At 31.8% G+C, this 19,914-nt stretch overlaps 2 protein-coding genes across 4 annotated transcripts; both read left to right on the forward strand.

Moving 5' to 3' along the window:
- Positions 1–301: 301 nt before the first annotated feature.
- LOC126659670 (histone H4) lies at positions 302–964 on the forward strand. The gene is made up of 2 exons (XM_050352994.2): positions 302–413; positions 509–964. The coding sequence occupies exon 2, from the start codon at positions 522–524 to the stop codon at positions 831–833; it is 312 nt and encodes a 103-aa protein (XP_050208951.1). The 5' UTR covers positions 302–413; positions 509–521; the 3' UTR covers positions 834–964.
- Positions 965–4,407: 3,443 nt separating this feature from the next.
- LOC126662361 (uncharacterized) lies at positions 4,408–10,787 on the forward strand. Of its 3 annotated transcripts, XM_050356323.2 has the most exons (6): positions 4,409–4,545; positions 5,039–5,124; positions 5,223–5,561; positions 5,708–5,800; positions 5,924–8,208; positions 8,311–10,787. In XM_050356323.2, exons 2-6 carry the CDS (start codon positions 5,101–5,103, stop codon positions 9,599–9,601), a joined length of 4,032 nt encoding a protein of 1,343 aa, XP_050212280.1. In that variant the 5' UTR covers positions 4,409–4,545; positions 5,039–5,100; the 3' UTR covers positions 9,602–10,787. The 3 variants fall into 3 exon arrangements, with proteins under 3 accessions (XP_050212279.1, XP_050212282.1, XP_050212280.1); XM_050356322.2 differs by having other exon boundaries at positions 4,408–4,545; positions 5,708–8,208; XM_050356325.2 differs by lacking the exon at positions 5,708–5,800 and having other exon boundaries at positions 4,408–4,545.
- Positions 10,788–19,914: the final 9,127 nt, after the last annotated feature.

The following is a 19,914-nucleotide window of genomic DNA, read 5'->3' on the forward strand; positions in this document are numbered from 1 at the left end:
TGGATAATTATAAATAGTTTTCTTATTTAAACGATTTAAATATGTAACTGTTAAACCAATTGTTCTTAATTTGGATGAATAATGGTTCAACCAATCGAATCATGAATTCGAGGCCACTCACTTAACAGTTCGATTTTAAAACATCGGTTTGATTTGCATTAAAATAACACGCCAGGTCATCGATCCATTGCTCTTCAAGATCCATCATCTCATCCATTCAATTAAAATCTAACGGCGTACGCTTCTTTAGAGAATATTAGCCACGGATTGACCTTTAATATACTGTTTCTTTAGTTCACAATATAAATGATCAACAGACCCCCAATTATCTTCATTCAAAATCAAACAATTCCTGTAATCATCTTCAACAATCTTCTCTCGTCTAGGTTTCAATTCCGATCTTGATTTTTCAGGTAATTTTTAGTTTTCTATTAATTTTTATCTGCATTTTCACGAGCACAAGTTGTTCGATAAAAGTCCCGACTGACCCATTAACTCCTATTTTCAGATCTTGAACAAAAATGTCTGGACGTGGTAAGGGAGGCAAGGGTTTAGGAAAGGGAGGAGCAAAACGGCACCGTAAGGTCCTCCGTGATAACATTCAAGGAATCACAAAGCCAGCAATTCGCCGTCTGGCACGTAGAGGCGGTGTTAAACGTATTAGCGGGCTGATTTACGAAGAAACTCGCGGTGTTCTGAAGATCTTTCTTGAGAATGTTATTAGAGACGCTGTGACCTACACTGAGCACGCTCGCCGGAAAACTGTTACCGCCATGGATGTCGTTTATGCTCTTAAGAGACAGGGAAGGACTTTGTATGGTTTTGGGGGTTAGGGATTTTGATATTAGGGTTAAGAATTGTAAGTCTTGCTATCAAGAAATTTGGGGTTTTTGGTTTGGTTTGGTTTGGTTAGTTTTTCTGGGTTTGGGTTGATTGTAAATGATTATGTAATGGTTTAGGGCAATGTTTTAAAACCCGGACCGGTGATGGAACCGGTGTGTCTACCGGTTCAAGGTTCAACCGGTTCAACCGGTTCAACCGCTGGTTTAACCGTTTATATGAAAAAAAATAACAATATTTGCATAAAGTATAATACATATGAAAGCAAATCTGAAATTTAAACAAAATAGAATTATATGATTTTCTTCTATAAGACTTGGAGAATTACTTACAGATTTTCAAAAACAAATACACAACCATAGAAGTCTGGCCCAATAGATGACCTATTACTTGACCTCCACCTAAACCTACCTACTCTTATATTTTTTCTCAAATTCTTAGAACTCCAGCCGCCACAACCATCTTTCTCAACATCAAATTACAACTTTTACATAAACCAAATTAAAACTTTTACTTATATCAGATCTTAATAAGGTTTATACATAAACTAAAAAATAAGCATTATGTTATATTTCTTTGAATTTGACTTCCAAATCACAGCCGAGCAACAAGACTGACCAAACCACATCTTTCCAACCACTGTCATCTGAATCATTATTTTTGTTTAGGTTTATAGCAATCCGGCCGGGTATAAAGGGTTTTCCGGTCCGACGGGCTTCCGGTTTTTGCGGGTTTTCCCGGTTCAAACTGGTTGAACCGCAAATCCGGGTATTAAACAACAATTGAACCGGACTGACCTCCGGTTCCCGGTCTAACCGGTTGAACCGGCCGGTCCGGTCCGGGTTTGAAAACACTGGTTTAGGGTAATGCAATGAAGTTTAGTTCGATTATCGTGTTTAGTTTTGTATTATTATCTGAATTGAATTGATCAAAGTTGTTGAATTAATTAATGGTTTTGATGGAGTTTAATTGAATTAGGTAAGAGTAATTATGATTAATTGTTAAATGCAATAAGTCCTGGAAGGGATAAATTAGGAGAGAAATTGACGGTTGGTGTAAACATTCGGCAGCAATTTTTTAGATCGTTGTATCGTTTTTTTTCCGCAAACGCTCTCCCTATTTTTAATTATATGTGAAAAAATATATATGGACTTGAATGGGCTGTGTCAATACTTATTATGAACATGACTTGTGGCTGGAGCTTCATGGGCAAGAAGATAATGAATGGTTCAAACTTCAGGGGCCTGCGTGCAAATTTGAAGTCAATTAGGGTGTGGTGTACATTTGTGTTGAGTTAAATTGTAATTTGAAGTCTTTTTTTGGTTGTAAACAAAGACAAAAGAAATTAGAGAAGCTGATTTGAATAGCAAAGCCTGGTTCCAGTTCAGGTACATTTGATTGATGAATTAAAATTATATTAAATTATTTAGGAAAAAAATAATAGTGTTTGGATTTTTTTTACTTTTATTTTGTGTTTGAACTTTTGTTTATGATAGTTTTTCAACTTTTTAAAAATTATATGTATTTAACTTTTTTCTGGTCACTTGTGTTGTGTGCTAAATAATTAAAAAAAAATTACTTTTTACTTTAACTTATATGCTACATTTGTAAAAAGATGATGATTATATGTGCGATGATACATTTATATCTATTGAATTAAAATATCAAACAGTTTCAATAAATTTTAAAATTATTTTAAGTCTTTTTAGCAGTCCGGTGAGGCGGTGACCAAAACATGACTAAAACAGTGATTTGAATATATTTTTAAAAGGTTTAATTTAAAATAAATATAACAAAAATAAATAAATTAGATATATATAATTTATCCAATTGTGGTTTATTTAATAAGTATTAGTTGATCCCTTCCTTTGCTTCGACTGTATCTAATGGCATCAACCGTAAACAAAGACTGCTTTCCTTTGGCTTTTACTTTTCCAGTTGCTAACTTAAAAGTAAAAAGGGCAAACAAATATGATGATTCTTATCATTAAATTAATAAGTGCACTGAAAAATAATTTAATCCAAAAAAATAACAATTTTATTAATTTTTATAATTAATATAAAATTAAATACACTTAAATCAAAGTGAATGTATAAATTTAAAACTTGATTGCACAAAAAATCAATAACTTTTGCATGTTTTTAGTATTTAACATAAAGTTTTTTTCTTGACATATTTAACATTAACTTTCATTTTTTTGCATATATGCCTACGAGACCGTTTTGGATGTAAAACGGCCCCGTTTTGCATCAAAACCGACTTTTTAGATAGATATTCTTAGCTAGCTATCAATTTTTATTTTTAAAATGAAAAGCAAAACTTTTTCATGAATATAAAAACTTACTAAAATCTCTCCAAATATTTTTTTAAATCAAAGAATTAGTAAAATTTAAATGATCATACAATATAACAGTTACAATGTGTCTATTAAATTCAAAAACCACAACAAGATTTGGACTAGTGACCAAGTCCTTCATAGTTGCATGAGGTTAAGAGTTCGAACCCCCTCTCTCCCAGGCGATCGTTTATCTGTTTAAAAAATAAATATTAAAATTAATTAATTTCCGCCTTTTTCGCTAACAATTAATAATAAATAGATATACTTCTGATTAACAAAATTAAATTAAAAATTGAAAAACTAAAGATTATCCTAAAAGAAACTATAGTAGCAATCCGATTAAAATATAAAAAAGATACAATAAAAAATAAGGCAAAATTTTAAATATTAATGTTGAATTATACTTTAGTTTTTATTTACTGAAATATTGTTTGAACAAACAATTGAAACACATGAAAAGAACAGTTAGAACCTTAAATTTCATGGTCAAATGAATTTAACCGGAAAAGTTGGTGAATAATGATCAATATATATTACATGCACAAATTGATCAGTAAAATGTTGATTTTGTTGATTTTTTTACGTCTAAGTGTTTTTACGTGTATATTAAATGTTGTTCTTCAAAAAAATGTTGGTATGGTGTTTTTTTTGGATGTTTTTAAAGTATTTTTGACTTTAAGTGATTGCTTTTCAATGTTATAATTTTTTAAATTTATTTTTTCCGTATATTTTTTTTGATATCTCAGAATATTTTAAAATTTTCTCGGATATTTTTGCGAACTTCAATTATTATTTGCTCAAATTACTGCCGTTGCATCACTAATCACTTGGTACATTAAATTCTACAAAAATCACTAATCACTTGGTACATTATTACCAGTAAAAACACAATTATTAGAAGAGATGTACTAGCTCTAAATTTGATGTCACCGTACAACAAACATCAAGCCGTTGATTACATGATGCATCTACACATCTAACCAATAACCACTAAAATCAGCCGCACAGAATCACACATTCAGTGGGATCCACATCACGTTCTACTAGACCACTAGATTCCCAATCCAACTGACACCTGTCACCCAGATTAAAACGAATGGCTCAGTTAGTTCCTCCGTAGGCCCCATCACAAGACTTTCACGATACAGACAATAAAGTCAATAAATAAATATTAATAATTGAGCCACCAAAAAATAAATTATTGACCTAATAAAAATAAAAATAAAAAACATTTATTTCTTCTCCCTCTCTATTTATTAGTATTATTATTATTAACCCTAAAAGCAAATTTAAGGAAGTCTTCTTTGCTTCCTGATTTTACAATTTAATTCTCTTCCTCTCTACTTTTTCCTTCAAGTTTCAGAGCGTTAGTCCTCCAATTTTTCTTTTGTTTTTTTTTTCTCTGAATTATTTGTTTTTGTTTGTGTTAATTAGGTATTCGACTTTGTTTTCGATTTTTTCCGATTTTGATTTTTTTTTTCGTCAACGTTTTCGATTATAATATCTCATAGGAAATTGGCTGAATTTTTGTAATTTATCTCTGATTTTTTTGAATTTCTTTTTTATTTTGTTTGTGTTTAATCAGATAGATGATCAGAGTTTTTATTAAAATCTTGATGATTGTTGTGGATTTGAGAAAATTTAAGAAGTTTTTTTTAGAATTAAATTGTGGTATTATTGCTGTTCTTGTTGTTTGATGATTTTCAGTTTAATATTACTTTTTAGTTGATTAATCAGCTATTAAATTTACTCATTAATTAGTTTTAATTTTAAAGTACTTGTGGATCTACTTAGACTTAATCTTTTACAATTGTTGTAATTTGAATTAAGTTTCTTGTTTTGTTTGATTTTGATTGCAGGATCAGAAACTAAGATTCAGAATTTTTTTGGGTACTAAATTCTTGCAGACACAAGAATAGGCATGCCTGTATCAGGAAATCAAGAGGTTTTTATCAGATTAAATTGAATTGAAGTTTAGAAATTTATCTAATTTTTTGTTTATTGCTCAATATGTTACTTATTATTGATGTTTGTATTGTGCAGAATGCGGTTAGAACCCTTGGTGGGCAGTCTAGTCTGAATATTTCAGGTGTTCCTGTGAAGAAAAGGAGGTTTATTTGGCCTTCTTCACCTACTCCTGAAGAGCAACAAAGAGAACAATCTTTAGTAAGCATATCTCAGGAATCGGAACTTGCAGCTACGAATTCTTGTGATGCAAGTAGGGATTTTGCTACTGAGGATGAAAATAAGAGGTGTTCTGAAAATTGTAATGGCCCGAGATCTCGAATTGAAGAACTAACCCCATCTCATAAATCTGATTCTTTGGCTAAGCTTGATGATGATGGGAAGCTTTTGACTGCGGAAAATTCTGCGAAATTTCTGGTAATATCAGCAATAACTGAGTTGAATTTTGCTTCAGTAGTTCTTCTAAAATTTGTATGCATATTTCTTGCTGTTGTTTGGAGACAAATCTTTTTATTTATGACTTGTACTTTCAGATTTTTGATTTGTCAATCTTGTGTTAGCAGACTGGGGTTAAACCCCTTGGTGGTGTTCCTATGAAGAAAAGGAGGTTTATTCGGGCTTCCTCATCTCTGCTTGAAGATCAATCTTCACTAAATGTAGGGAAAGAATCTCTAAAGAATAAACATGATAGCCGTTCTAAGGAGTCGGTTCTTTTAGATGTTAGTGTTGCAGGAAGTTATTCTGGCTTATCTGATGAAAATAAGGTTTCTTTGCTCCAGGAGGACAAGAGAAGTTGTGACTCGAGAGTTAAAATTGAAGAAACATGCTGCAGCTTTCAATCTGATGCTAAAATGGAGAGTCTCGTAGCAAAAGAAAAATCTGCTAATATCCCGGTAAGACCAGCAGACACTCAGCCGAAATTAGCACCCAATAAAGCATCTCCATTCCATGTCAATAAAGAGATATTTAGTCCACAAGTAGATAAGCTTAAAGGGATATCTACAATCTCTGGGGATCCTGTATCGTTGTTAGGTTTGGAGGAATGTTATCGTGCTGCTTTGGAGAATCGGAATGATGATGGAAGTAGTTGGAATCAGGGGAACATAGAACCTGTTTCATTGAATTTGTCTTTAAGCAGTAGTGAAAAGAGTTTCCAGTGTAAAATGGTCGATACACTGTCAAATACTGAAAGTAGTAAGACACATACTGACAGAGCAAATTGGGATTTGAATACTACAATGGATGCATGGGAAGCTTCTGTAAGCGAAGAAGCTGCCAGTCAAGTAACTTCTGATGGTTCAAAGGCAGTTAGTGTTGCAGATGAAAGAAAACCTATGATTGCATTAGGTATTCTCGAAGAGAGCGACTCAAGAACTAGTTTTATGAGAGTATCTTTACAATCTGATTCTGACGAACGTCTTCATTTGGGCCTTAGTCCATCTTTTCTTTCTGTTAATAATCAGGAACTCTCAAGTTCATCTACTAACAAAGATTCTCATTTTGCTGTTCCTAATAGTAGCTTGACCAGGCAGTTGCTGTCAGGTAGCCGCAATTCTAGTTCTAGGAGCATAAAATCTGAACCATTAGATGAGAGCCAAATACATGATTCTACGGATGCTAAAGTCAATCCCATGGTAATGTTAGATTTTAGGGCATTGCCAGTAAAGCGGGAATTAGTAGAAGCTTTGAACTCGCCGAATTCTAGTGTTGGGAAATCACTTGGTGCTAAATCTATGAAATCTGAACCACTTCATGAGGATAATGGAGAAACGTTAAAGTCAACAGATGGTACATCACATCAGTCTAGTAAACAGGTGCTACGACATCAGAAGGACAAAGGACAATCTACTTGTTCACCAAAGGAACTCATAACACAGAGCCAGGATACTGGAGGACAGCCTAATTGTTCAACAGATGAACATGTGCTGCTAGGTACCAATTCTGTGACAGAGCCTACATCTTTGGTAGGTTCATCTCTGAATGACCATTTATCAGACCATTTAGAACATGAGGTTGATGGAGGGGCCTATTTGAGCAGTGAGGCTATCAAAGAATCAAGTGACAGTGCTGAGCAGGTTGCTGCAGAACTGGTATTTCCTGTGTGTCACAATGGCGATGAAAATAATGGTTCTGGCACAGGGGCTGCTGGAACGACTGAGAAGAAAAGTGTGGATAATTCTAACGAAATGAAATTTAAGGATTCTGATGCACACAGAAATGGTGAGGGTACTGTAAGTGATGAGGAAAGAATTAATTTATCTGCTGATATTCTAGAAGGAGATTCTTATAGCTCAGATTACGAGTCCGATGGAAAGTCTGTGCCTATGGATATAGAAGAAGATGGTCGAGGACAGGATGAATTAGAAGATGGCGAGGTTCGTGAACCACAGCTGAATGTTGAACTGGAGGTTCCCATTTGTGACATAAATAAAATTGCTAGTCAAGGCGATTCTGATGATAACAAGGCGAATTCTGCAGAGCTACATGATGATGTCCATCCTAGTTCATATCATGTGGAGGGAAAAAAATATAGTACAGAAAAACCTGTTGAAACAAATAAACCTACTGTTGAAGATGTTGACACAGCTCTTGGTAGACAAACAAGCGACATTGCTGATAAAGATTCTTTTAGGGAAGAAACATTAGCAGTTGATGTGATGGCCGATGCAGGTGATAAAAGAAACATAATCAACACCATTCGAAGGAGGTCACTTGACTTGGTAACTAATAAAGACGAGACCGCAGGGACAGAAAAGTCTTCTGATCAAGCTATGTGTGAAGACCTAGGAATTTTGGTGGCTGCTACTCAAGGAACATATGAGAATAACGATGAAAAGGATGAATCAGCATTACTAAAGATGGAAACAAATAAAAATGGTGATGATGCACCTAAGGATGCAAACAGTGGAGGTAATCAGAGTAGGATCATTAACCTGCCTGTAGCTTCTAATATGTCTTCTTTTTGTAAGACAAGATCTTTATCAGGTAAACCATTTCCGCTACGCCCCGGAAGAGAAAGATTAGATGTACCACTAGAGGGAGATCGACTAAATCCTCGAGGGAGGTGATTATTCATTATTGTTTATTGTTTTACATTTTATATTTCTAATTGAAGTCGTCGTATGTACACTGTTGTCTGATTTACGTTCTTGGTAATTTAATTTAGGGTTGAAACTTATGATGAGGGTTCACACAAGTTCTCAAGAGAAAAGTATCAAGATTCAAGAAACTCTAGGTGGAATTTCGTCAATGGTAGAGGAAGGCTTGGTAGTAGAGTTGATAATCTTCGTAATGATAGGGATTCTGAACGTGATTGCATTTCCAGACATAAGTTTGCATCTGCTGTTGCAGGGTCTGATACTGAGTTCATGAATTACAATATAGGATCGGATAGTGGATTTGGTTGTAATGTTCGGGGAGGTAGAAAACTGGTGGATGATGATACATCAAATTTTCATCACAGGAGGCGTTCTCCTGGAGGGAGAGATGGACATGCTTCACGTGGACCTCAAATGGTCCGTAGAGTTTCAAGAAGCACTGCTGAAGACAGTTCTGACGTTGTTGGGTTAAGGCGTGCCGATAAGATCATGAGGGGATTTGATGATGATGGAGAAGAGCCTGCATATACGCGTCCCCAGCCTCCATACGAGGGATTAGATGGTCGCTTTGTCCAAGGGACTAGGAACTTTTCATCTCTTCAGAGAAGGGGTCCTCAAATGCATTCAAAGTCTCCAATTAGATCTCGTTCACCTGGTCCATGGTCTTCAAGGAGAAGATCTCCAGATGGGTTTTGTGGACCCCCAGACATGCCTCATAGAAGATCACCTATTTATAGGATGGAGAGGATTAGATCACCTGATAACCCTGGTTTTCCTGCAGAAAGAGTTTCCAGGAGGCACGGTTCCCCAACATTTATGGCCAGGCCTAATGATTTGAGAGAAATGGACCCTGGTCGAGATCATGGTCATGTAAGATCTATCATGAGTAGTCGAAGTCCAACTGGCCGCGGTGGTCTAGTCAGAGGCAGTAGGAGATTTGGTGTCCTGGATCCTCGAGAAAGGCCAGACAATGAGGAATTTTTTGCGGGGCCTGTGCATTCTGGTCGGTTCCATGAGCTTGGCGGGGATGGAAATGAAGAGAGGAGAAGGTTTGGTGACAGACGTGCGCCTGTGCGGTCCTTTAGACCTCCTTTCAATGGTACTGACGGTGACAATTTTCTCAATACAGAGGATGGTTCTAGGTCTTTTAGATTCTACCCTGATGTTGATGCAGACTTCCATGAGAGGTCCAATTTACGTGACAGGGAATTTGATAGGCGGATTAAAAACCGTTCTGGAAATGTGCCTAGAAGACCGAGAAGCATCGAAGAACAAGAAGGAAATTACAGGCATGGAGGGCAGGTGTTGTATGATGATGGTTTTGATGATGTATCTCGAGTGAAGAGGAAAAGATTTTGACTAGATTGACTTACATCTGCAACAAGCCTAGATCCAGCAGTTGCTACCTTATTGGAAATGAGAACTATAAAGAAGAATTATTCTGGTTATTCCAGCCGGACAGAGGAACAGCAAGTGATTTCTGTATGTGGTTCTCAACCAAGTTGTGGCTGCAAGATGAGACGCTAGCCTGATTGAAGAGAACATACTTGCATTCATTGGATGATTGGCCTGTCATGTACATAGATCTCTCAACTCTTCTGGCAGTTCTTTACATGTTAATTCTATCATAATGTGGTGACACTTTATATCTTGAAGGGTCATTCTGGTGAGATCAGTTTTTGTTTACTCATTTAAGATCCTCAAACTTCAGGGCATCCTCCGCCTTTTGCACTGATTGTTGTGCTTAGTAAGCTAGAGCAGGTATGCTGCGAGGAACTCTTTGAACTTTGATCAAATTTTCAAGAATCAACAAAGCCTTTACTAAATTCAGAACTAGCTAAGTTCTTGCTTTGGTTATCTATTTTTCTATTGTCATGTTGCATATGAGTCCAAAATCATGACTACAATACTTTGAAGTTAGCTGATGCAGTTTTGAAGTGGTGTTGAAGGTATTGAAGGGTTTATTAAGTATTTCTTTTTTCTCTGTAATACAAGCAATTTGCAGCTGCAACTGCTTCTTAGCTCTAGAGAAGTCTCAACTGTTAGGCTCTGCTTATTGGGGTGGTGGTTTGACACGATTCAAATACAATAGGTCCATGTTACATTGTGCAGCAAATGCTCCAATAGCTCAAGTTCCTAATAGCTATAGGTTGTTTTAGTACGTTAGATGCTGGCCGGTAGAAGGTCTTGTGCTTTGAAGAGAAAACGATGGATTTCTTATGTCTTTGAGTAGGTTAGTCTTTTTCCGACTATGATGGTTGGTTTTCTGCAATTTCGGGACATAATACTCGGCTGGCCAAGTATTGAGCCTTGTGTTGCCATCTTCTGCAGAGTTTTGAAGGTGAACAATAACAGAGATTGAAACTTTTAGCCTCTGTAGTCATTAGTGCTTATTATCAAGAGAAGAAATAAATAATTATGGGGATTTTTGGAATGTTAGCGTGGAATGATAAGCTAATATGCCTCCTCCTTTGGTCGATGTTTTTATTGTTGCTTCTTGCACATTGTCAAGTCTGAATCAGGTGTCTCCTGACTTTTTATGTCATCTTTTGTTATTATCATCGGCATGTTATTTATCTTATTTCTGTAATTACACCTTAGAGCAGCAGCCATAGTAGTTTCAAGAATGTTGCACTAGAAAATAGCCGAAAGCTTTGACGCAGAACGTGTAGTCTTGAGGTCCACAGCTTGAGAGTTCCTTGGCTTCGGCATCTACCTAGTTTGTCCGACTTTTAATAATTAGTACTAGTCAACTTGCTGTGCTCCATGTGTGGACTGGAAGCAGAAAGACTGGATGAAATCTACCACACACGGAAGAATTCATCGAATAATGAAAGTTGAAGGTAGAATCTTGTAAAAATCGACATTGACAATGAGTAAATCCTTCTTTCTTTTAGCTGTCAATAGAGAATGAAAGGGTATTTGCTATCTATTTCCAAATCTCTACAATTTGGTAGTGTAGCACTTTTGGCTAGAACTTTTATTTCACGTCGGTCAAGATACTGGCAAGGTTGAGGAGCATAGGTGAACTAGTTGTGAAGAACTTTGAAGATATGACAGTCAAAAGTGGGCGATATCCCATATGTGCGGACATTTTCAAATGGTGCAGAATGCTATAAGAAGAATAGAACATTCTCAAATTTTTCTTAACTGTGCTGATGGATTCGAATTTCGAAGAGTTCTGCAGCTTGCAAACTATTGCCTGCATTTTTCGATATGCAGTCGGTATCAAGTGTTTCGAGAGTTGAGGAAGTCAGTAGTCACAAGACTACATTAATTCGAACAGGAAGCAAGTTTGATAGTTATCCTGCTATTTCCGACTGAAGGTGAAATGAAGCTAGTATCCTGATGCTGGTCGGTGGCCTGGAAGAATATCAATATCGGTATCTAGACTTCCGGCAGCAGTTAAACACTTCGCGTCTGCATTTTTTTTTTTTGTCAAAAAAAAAAAAAAAAAGAAAAAAAAAAAAAGAATGAAGGAAACCACCATTAAGTTTGGATTATTATTCTGTTCATTTGGCTGAAAGTAATTTGCTTGGCGTTTGCGTGCAAATAGTCATGTCATGACAGGGAAATTACGTCTGTCTCCGGCTGTTGCATTTGTCCGTTTCTTTTCTTTAACCAGATCCAAATCTCAAATCAGAATAATTCTAGTATTATCCCGATTATAATTTCCACAAAAAAACACCAAGGAAGAGAATTAATTAATTCGAAATTAATGGGCATAATAACCTTAATAATGACAGCTAATTCATTGTTTTGGACAAACATACAGAAATTTATAATTTATGTCTCACCATAAAGGTTAAAGACCTATCATTAGCATTCTCAATTTCTGATTGGATTGGGATTCCCTCAAGTTCAAATGAACTTGAGAAGGTCATGTTCACGATCTACAGGAAGGTCATGTTCACGATCACGGTGTAGATTAATTTGATTAAAATTGTGATTTTTTAATCTACACCGTTCATTACAAAATGAACGGTGTAGATCGTGAACATAATCCCCTCAAGTTCAAAATGAACTTGAGGGAATCCCAATCCTTTCTGATTTTCAGTCACAAAGTCTGAGTTTAATTCTAGAAATGAAACCTAGTGTTGGGGAATATAACTATACGTTAAGAATTGGATTTAAATAATAAATTGGAAAATGTAGATGTAAATTGACTTAATTAATTTAGTAATTACCAAATTAATTATTCCTTAAAGAAACATTTCACACGAGAAACTTTTACATAGATTTAGTCCTATCACATTATCCGTTATCATTTTATTACATGTCATTAAAATAATACTAATATTGTGAGTAGTTTATATCAAAAAAAAATTGTGATTAAAATTCTATACATATTAATTTTAATATTACAATATTACTGTTATTTTAGTGACATGTTATAAAATGATTGGTTAAATTTACAAATGATGTGGCAAATTAAAAGGAATTATATTCTTCAATTTCCTATTTTAGGAATAATAATAACTATAACTATTAAGTCCAAATTATTGTTCCCTTTCGATTTCATAAAAATACAAATTTTCTTTTTCTTTAATAATAACTATAATCTATTAATTTTTTTTTTATCTAAGACTCTCCTTTATCCTCAAATAAAGGAGAGTCTTAGTTAAAAAAGAAAAAAATTTAAAGTTATGTAAGAAATAGTAATTTTTGAAAATTTATGGGTAATAGAAATCACTAGTCAGTCCTATTTTTCTAACAATGAGAGATTATATACTAATTATAAACCCAATAATATACTGTGTTTTCCAATTTGCTAGCCTTAACGAGATGGTGTTCCTAAACCAAGATTTTTTTTTGATAATTCATAAACCAAAAATTGGCGATTGAACTTTCTTGAAATCAAAGGTGCAAGAAATCCCTTTAGCAAATAGGCTAATAGTTGAAAAAATCTCCACCTTTTTGCCTCTTTTTGTTTCATCCCCGACATTGTAAAATCGCCGATTATATTAAAATGCACACCTTTCGTTTTCAATACCACCCCAATCTAAAGAAATTGACACTATGACAACCATGTCAGCCAATTATGCTTACTCATGGTCTGGCATATGGCTGCCACGGTGTTAAAAATGGTTTAAATTTTCAGATTCTAAAAATTACCTGTTTAGCTCTTTTTACAAAAAAAGTACATTCGCTAACAATTCAGATTCTAAAAAGTCCAATTTTTGACACTGTGGCAGCCAAGTCAGTCGATGAGTAAGCATAATTGGCTGACATGGTTGTCACACTGTCAATTTTTTTAAGTTAGGGTGGGATTAAAAGGAAAGGTGTGGATTTAGGTGTAATATGCGGTTATACAATGTTAGGGTACAAACGAAAAGGGGTTAAAAGGTGGAGGTTTTTTCAGATCATTAGCCTAGCAAATATGTGATGTTGCTCTTTGTAGTTGATATTATATACACATATACAACAAAACTAATAAATACTATATTTTTATAAAATGTGTGATTATATGTAGGGTTAACTTCATATAAAATCATTACCTTTATACGTTTTTTCATTTTAATCACGTTTTTTAAAAAGTGTCAAATAAAATCAACGCCTTCCATTTTTTTTACAAATCTATCACCGATGAAAAATTCCGGTGTCTTTTTCCTCCCAAATAAATGTCATAATCTGATTAATGTCCTAACTACACAAAAAATACTTTCTTCTTACTATTTTTTTGATTCCGGTTGTCGAGTTAACAAAGATACAACGAATTTTTACATTCGTAGTAGATTTACAAAAAATAAAAAGTGATGATTTTATGAAAAAACGTGTACAAATGATAATTTTATATGAATTAACCCTTTATTAAAGCAACAAATAAAAATATGACACAACGATTTTTTAAGTTAAATTTTTGTATTTTTGTATTAATTATTATTAATTTTTATAATTATGTCCAATTTAAAGGATGTAATTGAGTTTAAAATTTTGAATTTTTTATTTAAGTCCAAATTTTTGTATCTTTTATCGAACTACAATCAAATTTTAAAAATATTGTCTAACTTCAGAAAAACTACTATGAAAGTTTTATCGCAACTGCTAAATCACGTAAAAATTTAAATTTAAAATTCCGAATATAAGTGAAAAATAAAACCTCTCAAATTGAATATAATTATAAAAATCAAAAGATTTGGTCATAATTAATAGAAGACGCAAATATATAGATTCAATAGTAGTTTAGCATTAAAAATAGGTAAAATGATTTTGTATATCCACATTTTTTTATCGCAATGATAAATATATTTATAAAATTTATGTGTGACAATTTGATATGTCTTATATAATTTAGGTCAAGTGATTAAAAAGGCCAAAATTTTGAAGAAAATTTGACAAAAATTCAAACCTTTTAATTTTATCTAATTTGTCCTGAAACATAGGATTTCGTTTCAATTATGTCTAACTCTAAATGGCTTAATCACCAAAAAATCCTCCACCTTTTAATCCCTTTTCAAATGCACCATGACGTTGCGATTTTGTCAGCTGCACCCTAATTTGCACCTTCGGTTTTCAATTCCACCCTCAAGTACTAAATTGATCTCTTCTCCATTTGAAAAAAGTTAAAATAAGTCATCCATTTTTAACTTTTTGTGTGTAGAAGAGTTCAAACGAGTACTTTATAAGTGTTTTTATGAATTTTTCCCGAGTGAAAAAGAGTCCAATTTAATTTTAAGGGTGGAATTGAAACCCAACGTAATATTTAATAAAATGTATTCTTAAATTATTTATTAATTTAATATAATTATAAAATATAATTTATTTATATCACTAAGAATAATTTACGACAGATTAAATTATTAAACTTATTAATATTGATTAAATCTACAATTTTATAATATGATTAAAATATAATAATTTATTGATTAAATTTTAGAAAAACTCTTATAAAAAAATCTATAGTTTTTATTTTTATATTAAAATTTTAGAATTTTAGAATCATATATTTTTAAAATATTATTGATTAAATTATAAAATATAATTATATTAAATTATATACACATTAACTATTTGTTAAAACTTTTTATTGATATATTTTTAAAATTTATTAATTAATTTAGTTAGAAACTTTAATTATTCATTAATCTTTTTGATTTGTAACTGTTAGACTTTAAATACTTTATAACTTTTAACCTTTCATTTTTATTATAAAAAATTAATATTAATTAATAAGAATAACAGTAAATAAATTAATAAATTTAATTTACATTGAAAATTACCACTTGGCAATTTATAGTTAATTTAAGTGTTAAAATATGTTTAATTTTAATTTGATATTCAAAATTATAGTATGTATAGATAGATATATATTTAGATTCTAGATTATCAAATTGGTTAGATTTGTCAATTTTGAAAACTTTGAATAAATCTGTAAAAGAAATAAAAAAAGTTTTGAGTTTTTTTACCACTATTAAGCCTAGATTTGCTTTAAAACACTATTAAGCCTAGATTTGAACACGAGTTTTTTGTTAATGGTATGAGAAAATAAAAGTAGGAGAAGACTTTTCCTCTTGCCATATTAATTAAGTTTGGTGCTTTTTGGCCTATTATTAATGAAATAAGCTGCTCTAACTTGTCACATAATTAAATAGGTTTACTTTAGTTTCTTATATGAGTTAAACTCTTAATCAATTTAGGCTCTTTAAAAATCAAAATTTCTGATGTGTTTTATAAATTTAATATAATTTTTTAATTGTGATAATATCAGATATTAATTTTTGAAATTTTAAAATTTAAAACACCAAACCTTCTATAAAAAACACCAAACAATTTTCCGTCAAAAAAATGCTGACGTGTATGCCGAAATAGTGCTTATTCCGGTGTCCGTGTCAATATATTTTTGATATAAAATTTCTCAATGTTTCAAATTGTAAAAATAAAAATACTTTATATATGAAAATGTGAAAACTGAAAATTCACAAGTAAAATTATAAAATACGCTAAATTTCATAATTTTAAAAATTATTAATTTATACAAAGTGCATCACTTTTAATTTTTTTAATTTAAATATTAACACAAATTTTATTATTAAATAGAAAAATTCTTAAATTGACTAAGTCTACCATGTCTCTGAACTGAGCCAATAACATTATAACACCTCATTAAAATGAGGGTATTTTTTTTAATTTTGTTATTCAAAAGTGTAAAAAATATAAAACAAAATTACAAAAATATCCTCATTTTAGTGAGATGTTATAATATTATTGGCTTAGTTTGCGGATGATGTGTCAGACTGAATTTATATAAGAATTTCTCTATTAGATATTAGAATTTTAAAATTGATATAATGTCCAAATGTTGTTTCAAATATATGTACCAGTGAGATTGAAGATTTATTTTGACACGATATTTTAAAAATAAATTTTATTTGGTTGCTCATATAACTTACTCCCTTTTTGAGTTTTTTTTAAATTTATCTGATCTCAATTAAGTTGAATGTGAACAAATTATAATTAGGGATGACAATAGAAAATAGATTTTCTAATTCTCCTGGGGATCTGCCCCCAATGGGGTGGGGAATCCGGCAATGAGGAAATTCCTTCCTATCCACGGAGATGGGAAGGGAACGGGAAGCGTATTCCCTACTCATAGAAATTTCCATACCCATTCACATATGGATTTGATATACATACAAGTGTTTTAAAAACTGAATCTGTGGCCGAACCGGTAAGGTCACCGGTATGGATTTGATATACATACAAGTGTTTTAAAAATTGAATCGGTGGCCGAACCGGTAAGGTCACCGGTTTCCGGTTCAACCGATTTAACAAATTTGAAAATATTAGAAAAAAATAGATTCATCGGTTTTTTACCGGTTCAATTTCCGATTCACAGGTTCAACATCGGTTTTTTATTGGTTCAATCCGATTCAATCAAAATATCCGATTATTTTGCTGTTTTAGATTAGACATTCGGCCGGATTCCGGTTCAACCGGTTTAACTGGCCGGTCCGGTCCAGTTTTTAAAATACTGACACATACATATACATGTATTTATTTAAATATAATTTTCATTTTATTCAATTTATTTTTTATTATTATAAACTTACAATAAAACTAATACTGTATATAATTATATAGTGATCCAAAGATACAAAATTATAAATATGTATATTAATTTAGTATTTAGTTTTAACTTTTTAAACTTTTTTAAATTTAAAAAATTGAAAATGTATTTTATGTTTTAAAATTAAAAATAATTATAATTAAAAATATGATTTTTTAAATTTATTAGGGCAATTTTTAATGACATCAACTATTATTAGCGTATTTTGATTTTCAACTTAAAAATTAAATGTTAATAAATAAAAATCGTTTTATTTCCGAAGATAAACAAAAAATGGAATTCCATGGGTATGGGAAATCCCATATGGGGATGTGGATGGATGGATTCACCCCATCAATTAAATGGGGACGGGGATGAGAATTTCTCGTAGAAGCGGGGATGGGAATGAGATTAGCATCTCCGTCCCCGCCCCGGCCTATTGTCATCCCGAATTGTATTTATAAGAAATTTGAGAAAATTAAAAAATGAAACTCAACATGCTGCCTGATTTGCAAATCTATTAACAAAAATAATAAATAAATTATTAATTATTTCGGTAGTAAAGAGCAACTTTCGACAAAACTTTTATAATTGCCCGCAAACTGATTTCTGATATCAAAAACTCACTCATAGCATATGATATCCACCACCTGATAAACCCTTCATAAAAAAAAGGAACAACAAACCTTTCACAAAAAAAGACAAAAAACCTTTCATAAAAAGACCAAAATAAAACTTTCAAAAATAAAAATAATAATATTATAAAATAAATAAAATTTAGCTCGAAAACGACGACTCCATCATAATTGATGAAAAATCTTTAATCTATCTTTACTTATTGCTAATTGAATTGCATATGCGTTTTGTTGATAAATTTTAATTTCTTAAAAAATAAAATAAAAAAGAGCTGGCTTTTTATTATATTTAAAAAAAATTAAAATAAGATAAAAGAAGGAAAGACAACCATCAACGATAGAACTAAACTATTGACGATAGTTGAATAAATAAAAAACTATAGACGGCTAAGAATTTTTTAGTGGATTACTATTTACCGCTCGTAGATTACTAGGTATCTCCCCTCTTTTTTTCTAAAGATCTGTTTACCTTATTCTAATTCTAAAATTCACATTCAAATTCTTTCAACTTATATTCAAACACGAAGAACATATAACAAAATTTTCGGATGAAAATGTCGAAATCTAACTGAAGAAGAAGATGGGATAGTACGATAAGTTTTTTGTTTAATTTTTTTTTTCCAAAAAGTTCCATGGGGACGCACCTAGATTGCATCTCACTATATGGTGGGATGCAATTTCAAAACGTCCCACCATATGGTGGAACCCAATCTGGGTGCGTCCCACCTGAAAAAATTGTTAATTTTTTTGACCTTAATTGATTTTTTTAAATTTTGATATTCGTTTTTCGACGAATCGAAATCATAATCAGCCATTACAATTTCGGGAATGGAATGAGATTGAGAGGAAAAAAATTATTATGTTTTGTCTAAAAAAGCAAGGAGATAATTTGAAGGTGCAGTATCTAATAAATAAGGACGGTATATAGTAAAACTATTTTTTTTATAGAGAAAAGAACTAATATTTTTTTAAGGGGAGAGTTTCGTCCCATTTATTTTGTCCATTTTTATGATTTTTGATGTTCCAAAAATAATACTAACACCTTTGTGCTATTAGCACATTTTATTTTTATTTTTAATATTAATGAATTTAATATACAAACAATGAGTAAAATTAATAATATATTTATCTGTGTTATATTTTTTTTTGAAAGGGATCTGTGTTATATTAAAAATAAGAATAAGGGGCATAAAAGAAAATATGTATAATATTTAATATATTTTTAATACGTGTTTGTGAAAATAAATAAAAAATAAATTATATGAAATAATAGAGTATTAATTATAAATTGATATTTCTTATGACTTTTAATATAATCTTTATTTATAAAAACTTATAAATTGATAATTACTAATAAATAGATATGTATATTAATCATTTAATCTCAAAATGTAATATGAAATACCTGTAGCTAATCTATTGGGTTTAATAAGAATCACATTTTTTTATTAATTCTGAAATTTATAAAACAATATTAATAATTTTTATCTATATTTTTCGTAACTGACTAATTTGCATATAGTTTAAATTTAAAATATGCTTGAATAATATACACTTTAATTTAAATAAAAAGATTAAAGCATGATTATTTTGTTATATTATATATATAATTAATAAAATTAATATATATAACATGATAAACAACATCCCAAATTTTTAATACTCTATTTTAGACTAATTATCAACCATGTATCCTCTGCTAGGCCTTATTATTAGTAGCCCTCTGTACTTTAAAAAGTTTCACTAAACCCCATGTATTTATGGCGGCGCTCATCATTCACGGCCCTTGTGGATGAAAATACCTGGACGCTGTCATTGTTTTTTCAAAAAATAATTTGGCGGCGCTACGTTACCAAAAATTCAGAAAAAATTGAAACACCAAAACACCTCTAAAAGAACTTAATCAAACCAACCCAACGTAATCAAATCAAACCACGTATTCAAATCCAAACCACCTGCCAACCTAAACCACCCCCCGACCAAAACTATTC

This window comes from Mercurialis annua, linkage group LG8 (genome assembly GCF_937616625.2).
Source record: "Mercurialis annua linkage group LG8, ddMerAnnu1.2, whole genome shotgun sequence".
Classification (NCBI taxonomy): Eukaryota; Viridiplantae; Streptophyta; class Magnoliopsida; order Malpighiales; family Euphorbiaceae; genus Mercurialis; species Mercurialis annua.

Coding starts and splice junctions, on each gene's coding strand:
- LOC126659670 (XM_050352994.2), top strand. CDS start 522: ATGTCTGGACGTGGTAAGGGAGGCAAGGGTTTAGGAAAGGGAGGAGCA.
- LOC126662361 (XM_050356322.2), top strand. CDS start 5,101: ATGCCTGTATCAGGAAATCAAGAG. Junction 5,125..5,222: donor CTGTATCAGGAAATCAAGAG/GTTTTTATCAGA, acceptor TGTATTGTGCAG/AATGCGGTTAGAACCCTTGG. Junction 8,209..8,310: donor CGACTAAATCCTCGAGGGAG/GTGATTATTCAT, acceptor AATTTAATTTAG/GGTTGAAACTTATGATGAGG.